At 36.3% G+C, this 18,608-nt stretch overlaps 1 protein-coding gene across 1 annotated transcript in view; it reads left to right on the top strand.

Annotated features, from left to right (window-relative positions):
- Positions 1-18,608, top strand: part of LOC105193926 (protein amalgam) — an 86,079-nt gene that overhangs the window by 56,122 nt on the left and 11,349 nt on the right. Inside the window, exons 3-4 of the mRNA XM_026130644.2 lie at positions 4,893-5,100; positions 14,400-14,558. Of these exons, the coding sequence (XP_025986429.1) occupies positions 4,893-5,100; positions 14,400-14,558 (367 nt within the window). The remainder of the gene's footprint in view (positions 1-4,892; positions 5,101-14,399; positions 14,559-18,608) is intronic.

The raw sequence follows: 18,608 nt of genomic DNA, 5'->3' as shown, positions 1-18,608 counted from the left end.
TTCCCCTTCTGATGTGACTAATCAATATATTTCAAAGATGCAAATGGAGTGTAACGAAATCTTTCTTATTTAAATAATAATAAATTTAAATTTAACAATTTAATAGAAATTTAATTAAAATATTAAACAAAGATAAATATTACACTGTCTTTAATCGATTTACGTTGTTAAATTAGATGAAAGCTCGATGCTCAGCTATTAAGCTACATCGAAAATTTCACGCGATACCTTCGACGTAGTCGTAGTCGAAGCAACGCGTCGGATACAGTTCCCTCTCTTGGATAAGTTATTATATCGGAAAATCGCTTGGCCGCGCTCGAATCTTGTTAAAATATTTGAGCACCTTCGAGTTGCACAGACGGGTAAATACGAATTACTGTCTTTTCGTTTTTCTTCGTAAGCCATAGGTCATAAGCTACGAGTAATTACGCGCAACTGTACAGGTACGGTACACATTGCGTCTGCGGAGGGGAAAAAAAACACTATTTTTTATTCATATCGCGCACGACGTTGCGCGCGTCTAAAGACCGTCTCTTTAGGCGAAACGATATTCAGGCGATGTAGCGTACATAAGAGACGCTTGTATATCACTCGTAATGTAGTTTTAATTTCTCACTGCGTCATATTGCGGGTGTATAACGTTATGGTTACATGTTTGTGTACGCCCCGCTTTCTATCCACCTTTCTAAATGTTTTATAAACTCTAATCGTAATAATAATACCGGTAAGTAAAATTAACTCGTATATTTGGGAAGCTGAGGCGTAATTTTAAATAATGCCCGCGTAAAGCGTGCGAAACATTTTTGAGATACTATTTGTAGCTTTATGCCGTAGGATATTAGCGCATGCGGATATATGTATGTGTGTGCGTATGTGTGTAATCTAATTATTTAAAAGCACTCGTGGTATCGCGGACGCGATTCTGTACTATCCAATTAGTCAAATAAATAGAATTACTAGTGCCGTCACAGAAAACAGTATTTGTACAATAATTAAGAGTACCGGTAAAACTTTGTTAACCTGACGCATGGGGAATGCTTTAAGGTAATAAGAACATTGTATAAAAGTTTGTTCACTCTAAAAATATCAGGGCACGTATCGAGGATTTCGCCCGGCATTCTACCGTCGTTGCTTCGACGTATTCATCGCGCGGCCGTTCTCCACCGTCGCTTACATCCGGCGACGATTGCGCGAGCGCACGCGAACGGAAGAGAAATCGAAGGAGAAAGGATGAGCGATCGTCCGAGGGCCAGGACGCGGTACACCCTCGAGGCGAACTTGCCCGAGTCATTTTTCACCGCCGAGTCCGAGTCGCGAAAGCGGCCGTGCCTCTCGGGAAGATATTTCGCGAAATTAAAGAACTACCCGCGGATATACCTTTCGTACTTGCCGCAACTAAAAGAGATGAGGCGAATGGGAGAGGGCGGTGCAACGGGTGGTTGACGAGAGACGGGGTACGGGACGAGGACGCGGAGGAAAGAGCTCGGGTGCAAAAAAGATAGGTATACACAGGTATCGTCTCGTGCAACCGACTGACGTAAACGAAAATAAAGAGTTGCCGCCGAGTTCTGATTTCCTCTCGCCCTCTTTCAACTGGCAAACCGGTTGGTCATGGCACGTCCGAAGCAGAAAACACAACAGTGGCCGAAACGAAAAGAAAGAGAGAGAAAGAGAGAGAAAAAAGAAGAGAGCCGGGTGGATACGCGTTCCGTTGTCGGTGGTGGTCGCACCGACGGTGAATGCGAGGGAAAAGGAGAATAGAAGGAACCGGAGAATTCCGTGGCGTTTATTCAGACGCGTCCGTGAACGCCACCGTGAAGCGCGCGCGCGCCGCCGCCGCGGCGAGATTACACTTGCGACAGGCGCAATTATATCGTTACCGCGAAACGGATCGTTTGTAAAAGCGAAACGTCCCGTTCCGCGCTGCGCCGCGCCGGGATGCTGCTGCGCCCGCTATGTTTGAGGCGGCGCAGCGGCGTGGCGGTTGCATTTCGGTCATACGCGAGCTTGAGTAATTGCAACAGACGGCGGCTCACGGACGGGGGTGCAGGAGGACGATGCGCTTCCATTACGTGCGCTCATAGAGCTCGTCATGCGTACGTAATAGGCGTATATGCACCGATACCACCGGATACTCACCAAAGAAGGAGAGAGAAAGAGAGAGAAGGAAAAAGAAAACGGAGTGTGTATGCATATACAGGCACGTCCGCGTCCGCGCTGCACACGTCTCTTCTATCAACCTCGAGAGCTCTTGCATTCCTCTCTTCCCTCTTCGCCTCCTCGTCTTGAGCACACAATTTACAACCGCTTTGCCCTCTCTTTCTCTCTCTTTTCATCGTCCGCGCTTCACCAACCGCGCTTTCTTCATCGTTCGCTCTGATATACACCCCGGCACCTTCTTTTCCGGGTTTCTTTCTCGACGTAACCACCGCTTTTCCGCTATCGTTCCTCCCCGTCCGCGTCGTTGTTCTCGAGTCGCGCTCTGGAAAACGTTTTCCCTTTTACTCGTTCGTCGTTCCTCGTGACTAGAGCAACTTACGCCTGTCCGGCGCATACGAGACACGCGGCGGATACGCGTTGTACGCGACACACATCGCCTACGGGCCGAGTGAACGCGGAAAAGACGCATGTGCGTGCTCTAAAACGGTGTTGAATGTATTACGACTTTGGCGTAATAATGAGTTTTTTCTTTTGTTTTTTCTTTTGTTTTTTCTTTCCAACTCTCTTCGTTGCACTCTACTCTTTCTTTCTTCTCTGTTCTCTTTCTCTTTTTGTTTTCTTTCATCCTCTCTTTCTTTATGTTACGAGCGTAGTTGGTAAGCTTCGAGTACATTGTCGGTAGCACTTGGGCGATGAGATGCGTTGACAGCTTCCGCAATGAGGACGGGAAAACGTTGGTAGGGAAGAAGAGAGAAGGGAGAAGTGACAGGAGATGGTGTACGAAAAGCGGAAGACTTGCAACGGACATCCATAAGTAAAACCGCGTGCGACTTTGTCCTAGAAAAATCGTTGTCTAATCTTTTTTTTCCCCTCGCAAAAAAAGAAGAATGATGAGTAAGAATGCTATTTACTTTTTTAATGAGATATCCCAGGTCGCGACGCGATCTACGGAGCGATAAGCGAGTTTCATAGTGCTGCATTTCGCGAATATTGGATCAGATAAAAGGATTGTGTGCGCTTTTGTAGCAAATGGTACAAGACAGGTGAAGCGGTAACTGGGTCGCACACATTATTATTCCTGTTGATTTGGTTTCTCAACATGATATAGTTTTATAACTTGACACTTGACACTTCGACATATTTTTGAATGTCACTTGGTGAGAATCTTAACATATCACTTCAATTATACATTTTAAATTTGGAAACATGTGGCTATAATTCTGCTTGAAATATGAGATATTTTTCTATTATTGCATGATATTAAAGTTTAAGTTACATTTTTATATGAAAATATAATAATACAGAAGGAAATGTGAAAATTAAATTACGTATAAAAATACACAAAACATACTTATAATTAAAAAAGCATATTTCTTTATATTATTACATTGAGATTGAAAGTTGATACGACACAATGTTTAATTATATTTATAATTGTTTTTTGAAAAGAATAAAAGTTCCGAGAAAAGTTTCTAATTAATATTTATTTGTTATTATTTTATTATTTATTATGTCTTCTTATCAATATATGCACACAAGTATAACGAAGAAATTTTTATTCCATGGAAAAGACTAATTGAAATGACAGCTTCAGATGAAGTTTCAGTATTGACTTTACAAAACTATCACTTAATACGAAATAATAATAATAACAATAATAATAATAATACAGAAGTAATGAATGGCTCTGCGTGAAAGCGATAGATATGTAAGTCGCATCAGATCTGGTTTAGAGTCCCAAGTTCGATCCCTGAGGCTGTCGTCCCGAGGGTTTTTCTACCCCACATTTTCTTCTACGGCAAAGGATTTTTCTGCTAATTTGAACATTGTGATTGAAAAACTTTAATTTAAACTTTTATTAAAAATATATTTTGTGTCATCTCTTTTCAGTAATTGCTGATAATTGCGTTTAATGGAATTAATTGAAACTTTCTCTGCAAGCGTTGTTCCTTTTTTCTTTATTTCTTATCAGACGAAACTTGTAATGTAAATCTGTTTTATAATATGATAAAATATGACCTCTCCTAATGCAGCCTGCAATAAGCTAAAGTGGTACAAAGTACCTACCTTGCTTCTGTTATCACTGAATATGATAGTGCTGTGGGAAAGCTGGATATGGAATGTGCATCTCAAAATTTAATTCCATAGATATGTTGGAAATGCGTGTTTCAAAATTCTTAATAAATATATGATCCTTTTCATTTTCCATTGAAGAAGTCGCTTCATTAAATGTTAAGTTCTTTAATTATTTTCCGTGAATATTTCAAGTAGAAATTAATAAAGCACAATTTGAAGTAATGTTAATAATTAAAATCGTTATATCCAAACCGTGGGAAAAGTATTCTGGGAATAAAAATATTTTTAGATTTTTAAAAACGATTTAAAAAATGTTGTATGTGCTGTATTCGTGGAAGCCAATTAAATGGAAACTCTATTATTGTAAAATAACGGTCTTACTTTTTGTATTTTTTTTTCGATATTTTCCTCGTTTTACATTTTGCAATAATTTTGTCTGTCAACATGAATTAATTTATCTACTATATATAATACGTAATTTCCATTACGTCGCATTTTTAACATCAATTAAAATTAAATTGAAATCTTTGTATATACGTTGACTAAAAATTCGTTATATAAATGAGACATTTGAATTGCCATAACGTGTGCAGCGGCACATAAAATTTTATAACAATGGATAAGTTAATTGACCTATTATCTGACTTGTGTTGCAGGTAGCGTGGCTACGAGTCGATACGCAGACGATTCTGACGATAGCGACTCACGTTATTACGAAGAATCATCGGATCGCTGTGACACATAGTGGCCATCGTGCGTGGTCTCTGCACATAAGAGAAACGCGCAAGACCGACAGTGGTTGGTACATGTGCCAGGTTAATACTGATCCGATGTCCAGCATCACTGGGTTTCTCGAAGTCGTTGGTAAAGATCAAAATTTTCTAATTTTTTTTTTTAAAGAATTGTCTTTCTTTATCCTTTTATGTTTAAGAATAGGCGTTTTGTTTATTACTAATATTGGCGGAGGAAAATTAATATTATGAGCAAAGAAATATTTATAATAAACATAATGCCATATAAAACTTGCACAACGCAATACAAGAGGAAGTAACAGCTCTACATACATTTAATATAAAGTTGTGCAATAAATATTATTGCTATAAAATTTTACTATAAAAAATTGAAATCTATAAATTGTTTTATCTTACCGATAAATGCAATATCTTTTCATAGCTCAGATAAAATAATAAATAAATTTGAAAAATTACCTTTTTTATTATGTAATTTATTATTATGTAATATTTTATAAATTATAATTATAATCATGTATTATAGAGAGAGAGAGAGAAGCAGGAAAATACACACAAAATGAAATTGCAGAGAGTAAACTAATCCACTGCAATACAAAGAACTTTGTAAATTATGTACATAATAAAGTCACATAGTACAGTTACTAATTAAAAATGATTAAATACTGAGTAAAAAATTATCGATTATTTAAATGATATTTAGCACAATAAACTGCTAGAAAGAGAAAAAGAAAGAGTTAAAGTGAGGATAAAAAAAGGGATTTCCTGTCAAAAATATATATAATATTATATTGTTCATAGCAGACACATAAATTTGCTGCCTGTGTAAAAATTACATAAATTAAATTGAATTACATAACATTAATTTTTATTTGCATTGCTAAACCCAAACATTTTATTGTCGTGCTAAACAAATGACAAATCATAATTATTGCAAGTTTTGTCGAGCAGAACATTTCTATATCCGTCGCCGAGAATATATCGTCTGTCACGTTTACCAAATGAATATAATACTACGTGCAGTTTTGTTATGGTCTGTTCGAAAAATTATAAATAATTTTCTCTACACTCGATATATATTAACATGTCACACGTCTGGTGATGTAACTCGCGCTCGTAATCTCAGTGATGAGTGGTAGTGAGATGTGATGCTTTGAATGTATAAAAAACTTTGGTGTGTCGATGTTTTCTTGTTTTTACAATACCTTAAATACGTAATAAATTTTATCGCTAAATTTCTACCATTTACTTGCAATTTTTCAAACGCATTATTCTTAAGTATAAAACAGCATTATTTTAATATTCGTCGCATATTACCAACTTTTATTTACGTTTTATTTGTATTTGATAAAATTTGTCCATTAAAATTTTAATCATTAACTTTGAAATAGAATAATTGTAAAAGGCATCGATAAATCAAGTGTTAATATAAGAAAGATACGATCTCAAATCTATCAATTTTAAACTTACTTTTTAATTTTGTATTAACGCCTATTTTTATAGAAATGCACAGTTTTTAATTATTTATTTGTATAATTACATTAGTAGCATTTACGTTAGCCTAATCAACGCTAAATAAATTTTCAATCAATTACTTAAAGTAGTATAAATGTGTAAATGTCGTTTTTATATGTTTGTTAACTAGTGTATGTGTCTACTGCTGTTAGAACCAAAAAAAGTCTGCCGTATATTGTGTACACATAATTTAAAACCGGCATTAAACTTATTTCGCTCAATTTCCAGTTTTCATAACCTAAGAGGCGGAAAATTGAGTGGGAAATGAGAATCTCGAAATGATTTAAGGACCGCTGCCGACAAATATTTGCGAGCAAATCGTACGTTCGAGATTGCTCGTGAATTTGTAACCCGCGCCATCCAGAAAGTCCGGGATCCTTGACTAGTCCTTGCGAAACTCGACTAAGCACAGGCGGATTCAGCGTTTTCCATGTATACGTAACTCGCGATTGTCCCGCGGAACACGTCCTTTGCTGGCAGGGCGCATCCTTCTTCCCGTGACTATGCATCAACTGATCCTTCCTCGGAACTTTCTTGGCACTTGGTACCACCGTCCCTGTTACCGCCAACTTGTCAAACTTCGCCAACTACGGTCGTCTTAGCGGACACCATAGTACCTCTAGAGAAAGCCGTGATTGCTACTACGAGACACCGATATTCAATCCTTGATTATTTGTTTCGCGGCTTCCCGGAGAACACATCATTATGTACAACATGATGATGCGAGTAAAAAGCTAATTTTCATTTTAATTAATCAATCTTCTTCAAAGAAATACATTACCTCTTCTCGATTACTTAACAAAGGAACGCGAAATTACTTGGTAATTAAATTAATTATGAATTTTGATTATTCTTGTAAAAACTTTTGCTCTAAAAACTATTTTTGCTCTACACAGTTAAGAATCATAGAAATTCCTTTTCAGTAAAATACTTTTAAAAATATATGAACTAATCATTAAATAATTGCTAGGTACAATAATGTTTGCTAAAATAGCATGAACATTATTTAATAAAATAGCAAAATTATTATTAATTTATTTAATATGTTGAGATTTTTGACATGAAACATTTCCGCTGTCAAAATTTCCAAAATTTTTACATTATTACGCTTAGTAATTGCCTCATTACTTTTATTGGATCGGCTATTCAGCTCGTCTTATTTCTCTTGAGTTAATAAAAGTATTTTTTCTACTCCGCTATTAATTATTGGTAAGCTTGACGAAGGTCTGACACAATTCTTGACTTTTGGAGATTATTGGTCAGCTCTATCGCGCTATAGCGCAATAGCATTCGAGAGATGAATATCGGACTGCCGGAAATTACCAAATAAATGCTGGCATTCTATACTCTTGCGGAAAGCTAATGCATCTCCATAAATACCTCAGCTGAGCTTACTGATTTATATCTCTTAACAAGCTCGCAGATAGTATCCCATTGATACATTGCAAAGCTCACGTTAACTAGAAGTTAAGTAAGACGAGCGAACGTTCATGAACGGATGTACAGCCGAGTGCCTTTAAAGAAAAATCGTTTAATTTGTTTACATAAATAAAAATTACATAATAAAAAATAATAAAACAATATAATAAAAATCCCTGAAATTATGAAATTAATTTATGTTACTAAAATCAATTTTAATCGCGGTTTATCTGGGACATCACTCCCTCTACACACATACACGTACAAATACATTTGATATTTTTTGTGCACTAATAAATATAAATAACATTTCGTGTAAATAAAAATTTAATATTTTAAAATCATAAATGTTTAGTGACAAAAATTTTTTTAAATTAATTTAAGTTAGTGAATAATAATATCAAAAAACGTTTACATTACTTCATAAATAATAAATAAATGCTACATCGATTGCGGTCATGATTGTCCTACTACAATATAAGCATAAATACACACACACACACATCATATTATACATATTATGTATATACACGTTTGATGATTCTTTGTAAATTTAAAACAAAACGTTGCGTTGAAACTTTGCTGTGAAATCTGGAGTAACGTTTTGTTGAGCGAGAAAGCAGCTGAACAGATTAAAGATTTCACACCTCAGCGAGCCCTTTCGGGTGACTTGCTTGAAGATAGAGACGCCTCCCCGCGTTACCTACCACGACCCTTCGCAATCGGCTGGATTTGTGGCGGCGGGATGCAAATGTATGTAAAGTACGTACCCCCGCGCCGAAACCTTCGAGGGCGATTGTACTCTTGGCGGGCTATTAGACACCTTCCCGGCAACTCGTGCTTCTCGTTCTAATAACTGGTCGGCCTCCTCACGCCGCAAACCACCCAGCCACTATGCGCCGTAGAATCCCGTATAAGCGTATAGTTTAGCCTCACCGCAACCCCTCGTTAAGATTCTTCTTTATCGGCCTGTCCTATCGTCGACTATATTGCCAAGACCGAGAGAGAAAAGAAAAGAGTCGGCTATTTTGCTTTATCTTGCTTTATCGGATGATATGCGGACATTGCATTCTTTGGTATGCTCTATTTTGCATCGCGAGCAGGAAGGAACAAAAAGAATGGCACAAACGACGCAAAATTATTATAATATAAGCGGGAACGCAATTATAATGTATTAATTAATTTTGCATCTTTTGTGTCTGTTAATTTGTGAAACAATGCCTTTGACACAGTTTTGAAGCATGCTTTGTAATGATTGGAATATAATATGAATTATTGGCTTTCGTCTAATAATAACTGTTGCAGCTTTGATTAAATATGAAATGAAGGTGCAAAAGGAAAACAGGAGGGATAATTTATTTTTTTTCCATACGCATTATTGAGCCGTCAATCATGGTTTGCTCTAATTTGCATTTAGGAAGAAATAAAGTAGTGACAAAATTATATTTGCACGTATTTATTACGCTTTATTGTAAATTCCTGAAATTCTCATAATTGCATTATTTGCTCAAACCGCGATATCGCTCCTTCGATGATCGAATGAAAAGTTCGTTATAATTAAGTAAAAATTATTTTCCACAAATCACTTTGGGCTGGAAGAAAAACTTGCAAAATAACACTAAATTTATGCTAAGAAAGTAACTACTCTGTAAAAGTAATAACCGTAATTCTTTCTGTGCCGGTAAACTTGTACAAGCATGCAAATTGTAGTAAATATTGCTTCGTTTGTACACTTTAGCGATAATCAGCTTTGGGGTAATCAAACTTGTTGGGAGAGTTCAATTTCCGTGCTTTTTTAAAAATATAAAAATGGCGAAATGCTGAAATATGGAAATAGCAAATATTGCATATAGATTCGTTGCGCCGTTCAAAATATTGACTTGCAGAAATTTTATCATTCAGTTTGTTTTTTATTTTGTGCGAATTCGATTGCTGAATCTATATTGCAGTTGACGTGCTGGTCTCCGCTATATAGCAATTATATTTTTCTTATTGTCAATTGTAAATTCTCTCCTTTAAATTTATAAGGTTCACGGATGCTAATTATGCAGTTACGCTGTGCGTCGTAACCTTTGTTTCTTCGACGTATGTAACTGGGATTCATATACATAACTTAAAGCTCGAGCTTATCGTAACCAACCCTCGTTAAATTTCTTGTTTATCGTAGTGAAATTACTGGCTTGGTCAACTTGCCTTGGTGTGATGTTACATGTTCTAGCTTACGTGACCAATTGGTTGATTGTAGATTTTCCCAGTGTGAGCATATGCTATTGCGTAAAGCGTTCGCGAGTACAACGCAAATATAGCTATTTGATTCGTATCAAACGCGTGATTGGATTTAAATGCATATTACAGTTACATAGAAAAATCGAATTTATTTTAACTCATTAAAAGTAAATAAAATCTCTTCTTTTTTTTTAAATTTGAATAACTTATATTAATCAAATAAACTTTTTATACGCGATTTTTTAAATAAATGATGATATCTAAAACTGATAGAATTGATTCTACCCATAATTAGTTGAAATAAATATACATTTGTCTAAATAAATTATTGTAATTTATAAAATAAATATGACGTTGCGTGTCAAACATTATAGAGGAAGAATATCGATCGCGCATTGTGTGGTGTTAATGTGACTGCGATAGAAATAGAAGGTTTATTGCATTACTCGAAATTATCTCAGTTGGCACAGGGCTGATAGTTTCTGCCATCCCTTAGCGTAACTCGACATCGGCGATCGGTGTGTATGCATCAATTTAGTATCACGTTGGTCTAAACGCCGACTCGCTCTCGACCGATCGAACTTTTCAAACGTTATCGGAGCGTCGCAAAATATAGCGGCCATTCAAAAAGGACACTCAAAGATACCGGTGGCGGCGGTATGAAACGGCGGTTGTGTACAGTCCACATGCGAATAAAACGCGATCCCGTGAAAGCAAACAAAAACAACGGGCGCGCGTCGCGTTGGTGCGCGGGCACGCGTGAAATAATAAATTCGACCCAATTGTTTTCCCGTATCAATAAATATACTATCTGCGGATACGGCGCTTTTTTTCGCCCCGTTTGCGCCCGACGCAGTCGGGGCAAAGCGCGAAATGAATTGCGCACCGGACCCGGTGATATCTCTGTGACCTGTGACGGCGCGGGCGTACCGACGCCGGCATGGAATTGCTTTTTGCCCGATGCCGATGCCCGCTTAATTCTTTGGAAGAATTCGCTGCCGTACGGTTGCCCACGGTATTTGACTGCTCTGGCGTAATCCTGTTGTGTCGTCAGAGAGTATCCTCATTTCGACCTCCTCTTTGTTGGACTGCGCAAACATTATTGCGGGAATACTTTGCACCTAACTGCAGCCGCCTCGCCGGTTTTTTTGTATTTTGAAAAGTTTATGGAGAATATTTTAAAGTATAAAATAAATTTGATAAATTTGTTTAACGATGCTAATTATAGTGTACATCGAAATATATGTTACAATTGAAAAGGATGGGAAATATTTAGAGTTATGCAATTGTAAAAAAAAAAACTACCGCTTCAGTCGATTAATTATTGTTAATTGTAGGTTTTTTTGATAATAAAAAAAATGATTTATCTATTGTCATAAAGAAAAGTTTGTATTTTTAACGTGCTTCACACGGATTTGCGCTGTTATGCAATCTCAGGTTCCGGTCCACCCTCGTCGTCTCGTTAGCACACGAAAGCACCATTCGCGCCGGTAGCTTTTTCGCATCCGCGGAAACTTCGTCCTGGAACCTCTTTGCCTTCCGAACACGTCTTTCGTAACTCACCAGGGGGACGCGACGTCGGTCTCTGAGAGAGGACTATTCACGAAGGTAGCCTCTTTCGTGACCGGGAAAGAACTTAGTCCGCGTAAGCCGTGGGAAACCATTCCCGGCAAGCCGTCTTTCCGCTGTACAAACTGCATGCGCGCCAGCTATATTCGGCTCTATTCCGTTTCGAAAGCAACTCGATAACGAAATTCTTCGTATTGTTGCCGCGAAAAATGTATCGCTTCGATGGCCTCTGCGTTCCCGGCGTGAAGATTATTTTCGCGAAGGGTGCGCGCGCGGGTCGATCATCATGAAGTGCTGGCGATATCTCGTAATAAACGTTGTTATATACCCTGCGCTCTATTGAAAGGGTCACTGCCGCGTGCAGGCGCGAATAATCTTTGTTGCTGACGCCAGCGTAAAAATTTTTGCAAGCTCGTCCACCTGAATAGGTCAACGTAAAACAAATATGATGATATGGAAGAATTTAAAAAAAATTTTTAAATTTTTTACAGTTTTTCAAATATGCGATGACAACAAAACATTATCAAGTATACATCTCGTTTATAAAAATGATGTAACAATATCTTGTTAGATACCTTAAAGACAGTTAAATAGAGTCATTCTACTCAACTAAATAAATCTAGAAAAATAAATTTAAATTAAACTTAGCTCCTTTTGGAATTGGGCAAAACAATAACAATTAATAATTTTTTTACGCGGTTAACTTAAAGAGTAAAGATAATTTATATGCCAGAATAATAAGATGACTAATATGCATTACTAGAGAGTAGATTTTACATGACAATATACAATAAAAACATACACAATAAAAAAGATTTAAATTGTAAAACGATAAAACAAACTTTTAACTAGTTTATAATAGAATAATTTCCTATTTTTAAACGTATGATTACAACAATTATATTTTTTCAATAGCAACTCTTGTTTTTTCTTAAAAAAAGAAAAAGAATGAGAGAAGATATATATATTTACATTATTAAATAAAATTTTAATTTATTATTTAAATTAATGCAGACCGACAATGTAGCTTTTGTGTTGCTAACTGATATAGTAATCTCCACAGAGGATTAAGATATAATTAAAATTACATCCTTTCATGAAACCCTCTTTATCAAAGTGCATTGTGAATACGATAATATAATACTTTTATATTTCAATCCGTTTGATGAATGGATTTCAAGACAAATGGATAAATAACGTTTGTTCAATCGTTTTACAAATACAAAACGTCTAACCACAAGAGGGATGAGATTCCTGCGAATTTTTGTCCCTATCGAGGTGAGCGGTTTCTGTCTGGAATATTTTGTCGTGTTTGTCAAACCAAAAGAGAAAATTTCACGATCCCAGTCAACTGCTTTATTTTTCAAATACGTGTATTTTTTCTACGTTTTATTCTCGTATCTTTTAGAAGAGCGTTTTTGTGGAAAATAATTAAATAATAAAGATTCAAAATTATTCTAAATAATACACAAATCTTGGTAATGTGATAAAATAAATTTACTTAATTGAATTAGCATTTGGTTTTCGTACATTAGTTGATTTATTTACTTAGATTAGAGGGATGGACGATAACTCTAAACTATCTAGTGTATCGTCTAAGCACAAAACAATCCGCCATATCGTATCCAACTGTCATTTACTAAACTCGGATAAAGCGAGGTGATGGGTTTACTTTGCATGATATATTGGTTGCTTATGCACTTCCTTTCGAGGTAATCCACTTACACCGTTCCCTTAGTCAGTTCAGATCCTGTTTGTATTGTTCGCGCATGCATTAATTTACAGAACTGATAAATTGCAACTTCTTTATGTTCCTGAAAATTTGTAAAAGAGCAACACGTATACATATAGCAAATTTATGTGAATATATTAACCGTATATGAGTTTAAATAAAAAATTGTAATTTCGTGTTTTTGAACGTACGCGTATATTATATATTACATATTACATATTATATATTATATTAAGTATTATATTATATATAGTTACATAAGTTATTCCGTACGTATTTAACTATTTCAACAGTTTTACATACCTGCTTGGTAAGTAAGCCGGATCCAAATTTTGTCCAGCAGTTTACGCTCTCGTCCAAAGGCATGTATGTGCCATAAAAAGCAGATTCGCCTTAATACCATGTGCCGTTGTACAACACCAAGCTTCCGGCTACGATCCACGACAAAAGCAACGCGCGGGTTACGAACCGTTAAAGTCACGCGCCGTAACTGACGTGCCGAAGATCGCCTCGGCAAAAAAAAGAAGAGAGGAAATAGAAAAAAAATCGCTCCTTCAACGGAACAAAAAAGTATCTCCCGTACGGAAAAGCGGAAGCGGGGATGGGCGCGAACCGGACATGGTCCGGGGACGCTGCGAAAATTCGAGCAAACGCGCGAAATCGGCGGGGCGAATCGAGATTTTACGAGCGAATCCGCCATCCGCGAACGAATGGGGCGCGAACCCCCAGGACGCGCTGCCGCGCGTGTTCCCGCGGTGTGTGCAGCGTGTGCACGCGGGATATTGCACGACGGGCGGTGGATGGCGAAGCATGATCGGCTATCGCGAGATAACCATCTATCTGGTCCGCGCGAATGGCCATCGTGCACAGTCGCGCGCGTTGGTAACGCGCGCGTGCTCGCGCCCACGCACCTACTCTGGGACGTTCTCGTCGCAATGTGGTCATTGTTTCAGTGCCGCCGGATATCCTGGACTATCCCACCAGCACGGACATGGTGGTGCGAGAGGGTAGCAACGTGACGCTACGGTGCGCGGCGACAGGAACACCAGAGCCAACAGTCACGTGGCGTCGTGAAGCGGGCGGCACGATCAACGTGGCATCGAATTGGCATAGTACGTATCTTCTCTCCACTGCTGCTACTACTACTATTACCACCTATTACCATGTGCGCCGCTTCATTGGACACCGATTGTCGGGTATTCCATCGTGCAACGAATGCCGGTCGCTACTCCAGATAGAGTCGTGTACCTCTCACTCGGTCTCCGCGCCTCCTTTCAACCCCAGTGCCGTCGTTGTCTCGCGTTGTTTCGCCTATATTGAACGTAACCCGCAGCTTGTAGAACGGCGGGCTACGCGCTACGAGGCTTTTTCTCGCTCTCGCTCTAAACATAGCAACAGAAAGCTCGCTGTCTCGTTTCGCGCTGATTGAGCGAGACGTTTATTGTGCACTCGGATCGTATCATTGAATGAGTTTTGATGGACGGCGCTGAACCGATACGGATGCGCCTTTTGTTGAATTCATTCTAAATTGAACACGTTTAATAATCGAATGAAAGGTTGCAAATGAAAGCAAATATCCTTTTTGCAGCTTTAATGTACTATCAAGTGTACGCACTTGATTCAGTTGAAGAGCAAACTTTCTTCTTTCCATAACAAAAGATAGAAAAGAAATCATTAAGATAAATTATGATATAACAAAATTATTTTACGCGAAATAAATATAATATACGAAATTCTATTCTTTAACTACATTATTAATCTCTCTGTTTGCTTGATACATATTTTTATTCTTTATTATAGAACTTTTGATTCTCAATTAATTTTATTTTCTTATTGAATTGACGATATAATACTTCCAAGAGTAATACAGTTTTTACTCTCGCACTATCTTTCCCCTTGCTACAGTCTCTCGCAATTGACGAGAGAATTTAACGATTCGTTACACAAAATGGTTTCTTTTCTGAAATGTTATTATCAGCAAAGTGCCGTCGGCGTAATGTCCATCGAAATAAAATTGCTGAGCATTTATAATATAAACTCATTTACTTAACCCATTCGGTGAGAAATTAATTTTGTTTACAATTCCGAACAAATTTCTGTCGTTATGCCCCGTCTTGAGTAAAGTCTGGCAGGAACTAGTAATCAACATGTAATTTAATTTCTTAATTGTTGTCGAAGAAATGTTATACGAATGTTTGCGATAAAATATTTTAAAGGGAACTCTCCATTAATACGTAATGTTTCTTTGCCAAAGTTACAATTTGATTATTATTTTATTATGTATTTTTTTGAAACTATTATTACAGAAGTGCATTTTTTATTTTTACAATTACAAAATTATAATACATTTGTATGAATTTTCCAATTTATACATATAATAAAGAATTTTTCTATTACTTCGATGTATACATCACATTTGCGAAAAGATTTTAATTGGTTATTTAATTTTACGTAAGATTGAAACAAAAGAGATTAACGGTGTTCTGCAATGCAGTTCAAATGTTTTTGTTCTATAAAATCATGTCTCGCAGGGTTCGCCGTTTCTCACAATCTAATCACTCACGTGCTTTTGGCTGCCGGCTTCATTCAATAGCGCTTCTCGTTTTACGCGCCGCCCGCATCAGGATTGTTTAGATTTTGCTGACTAATTGTGCAAGCAAGTGTCAGGGACATTCTCGATTGTACATCAGACAGATAGCTAAAGTACCGCTTTAGTCTCTTCCTCTTATACGGTTTCAGACAGGTCCTTCTCTACTTCTCCCCTTTCCCTTTCACCCTATCTCTGTTCGTCTAGCTCGTACCGAGTTCAGTGCTTCAGAAAGACCGACCAGCCAACGTGCAACACGCTCGTAATGTATTTTCCGTCCTATCGTGTGAGATCGTGCGAAGGGTCAGAAATGTAAAGAAATGAGAAAACGTCTGGCTACGATAAAACATTGATCGCGACCGATTTCCAATGATTTATTCACCGGACGAAACTTTCATCTTTCGCGATTTTAGGAAATCACTTTAAGTATTTTTTCGCATCTCGCTGTCCCCCTATATTCGTCCTCTCGTCTCGCGTCGATCTCGCGGAAAGATTTAGTCACGATTCCATTAGGACGATAAGTGCCGGAAAATAGAGAATTCGCCAGCGCGCTATCGCTCTTATGATTTTTGCAATCGAGATCCGCGCACTCCGTTTGACTTCTGATAATAGCTGAGGAGAGTGTTTTGAGTCTTTTTATTCTTGTATGATAATTCATACTAAGAGGTTTTGCTTTTTGTGGACAATAAAAGTTTCAAGTACGAACTTGTCTCAAATGTCTCAACAGGTGTATGAATGAAAGCACTTTTCAAGCTGTCGTCGAAATGTGCAGACGTTCGCAAGTATCGCGATACCGTATTTAAATAATGTAAATGAAATTAATGCTGAAAACGAATTCTCTCGGCATAGGTAAAATAATTTATATTCTTGAGTAAATGTGATAATTGCGCGTGATAAAATTAATAATTTACAAAAAATCATTAAGAAACAATTAATATAATGAAAAGTAGAAATGATAAGTATTTTATACATTTATAAATACTTTATGGTTATCGCAAAGTAATTAAAAACAGTGTAATAATATTCTTATCGAAAGGTCTCATTGAACTATCTTATTTCTTCAAAGAAAAGTTTCAATTATCGCACTTGACATTAAAACCTTCTTGATACATATATGTTTTTATAATATAAACATTTGTACTTTCATAAATTCTATAAAGATCTTATTACAACAGAATATTTTATTGTGTATGCATGTATTAATTTAATAAACTCCTATGTGGTAGGTTATTGTTTTGATTACATAGTACGATATACAAATCAGTAGGAGCTGTTGATCTGTAAAGAAACTGTGTAAATTATGATAATCAATCTCGAAATGAATGTGCTAGATTGTCAATTTAACTTCATTGCACACTCGCGACGCGGAACTAATTGTAATTTCAATGTACAAATCGATTAGCACGATTAATTATATAATATCGAAATTAAGGAAATACACATTTTAATTAAACTTGAAATCAATTGTTTCGCAATATTAAGCTAGTCGACCGTATTGCAACATTCGAAACAGAAATTATTGGAAAATATCAGAGAGCAAATATTAATTTACAACGTATGAAATTACAGCTGACATAATGAGTGCTACTTTGTCCACTTTTGCATATTAATATTTATGTTACGTCTCATTTAATACAATGTGAAGTCTAACGAAATTATGTCATTCAGTAATGAATCAATGTTCCATTTCTTTCTCTTTTAATATGTGTGTATTGTGCAAAATCTTTTAATTACTTTTTCACGCATAGAAGGATACATTCAGTTTACGTTATCTATATTATAATTTACGTTTGAACATTTTGCAAAATGCAGGACATGAGTTTAAATATGTTTCATGTTGCTACTTGCTTGCCACTTAATTATACGCTACATGTGCACATTTGGTGTACAACTACACGGTATATGCAACGTGTATATTACGAGATGTGCCAAGAAAATGAGAAAAAAATACGTATTACTTAAACATTATTAGTTATTTGTAACAATTAGCAAAAATTGGATAGGTGTATGTTTCATATGATAAAACTACTTATTATATTTGCATTTGCTTATGATAGTTAGTATTATAGAACCTCAAATGTATATAATTAAAAGTAATGAAGTTAAAGTGGCTTTCTGGTTATAGAAAAGAATTTTGTGTGCAAAGATTTTAATTTAAAAGTATCTCGCTTCGAGATATTTGCAATTCAATGAATGAAATACATAGTTTCTTGATGGAATAAAACTCAAGAGTTTTGTTTCTTTTACAAATTGCAATTCAGATATAACTATGATTTATTTATATTATTTCAAATTTTTTGAAGCTCATATTAAGCGCTTATATATACATTTAGGAAGCTTACAAAGGTAAAAATAAATTTTTTTTTACATTTAAAAAAAAATAGAAAAATGAAATATAATTTTGCTACAATAATTAGTAATTTACATAATTTCTTTGTTTATTATTTGATCTCACAAATAATATGACAGTATTAAACTATTATATTTATCATAAAAGATAATATCATCCATAAACCATAAACATAATGGGAAGATTAAATTTGTGATTTATAATCACAAAAATATGCTCGCGTAA

The sequence above is a fragment of the Solenopsis invicta genome, chromosome 6 (assembly GCF_016802725.1).
Source record: "Solenopsis invicta isolate M01_SB chromosome 6, UNIL_Sinv_3.0, whole genome shotgun sequence".
Lineage (NCBI taxonomy): Eukaryota > Metazoa > Arthropoda > Insecta > Hymenoptera > Formicidae > Solenopsis > Solenopsis invicta.
Note: the sequence above shows the minus strand (reverse complement) of the source record. Positions and strands in the feature narration are given on the sequence as shown.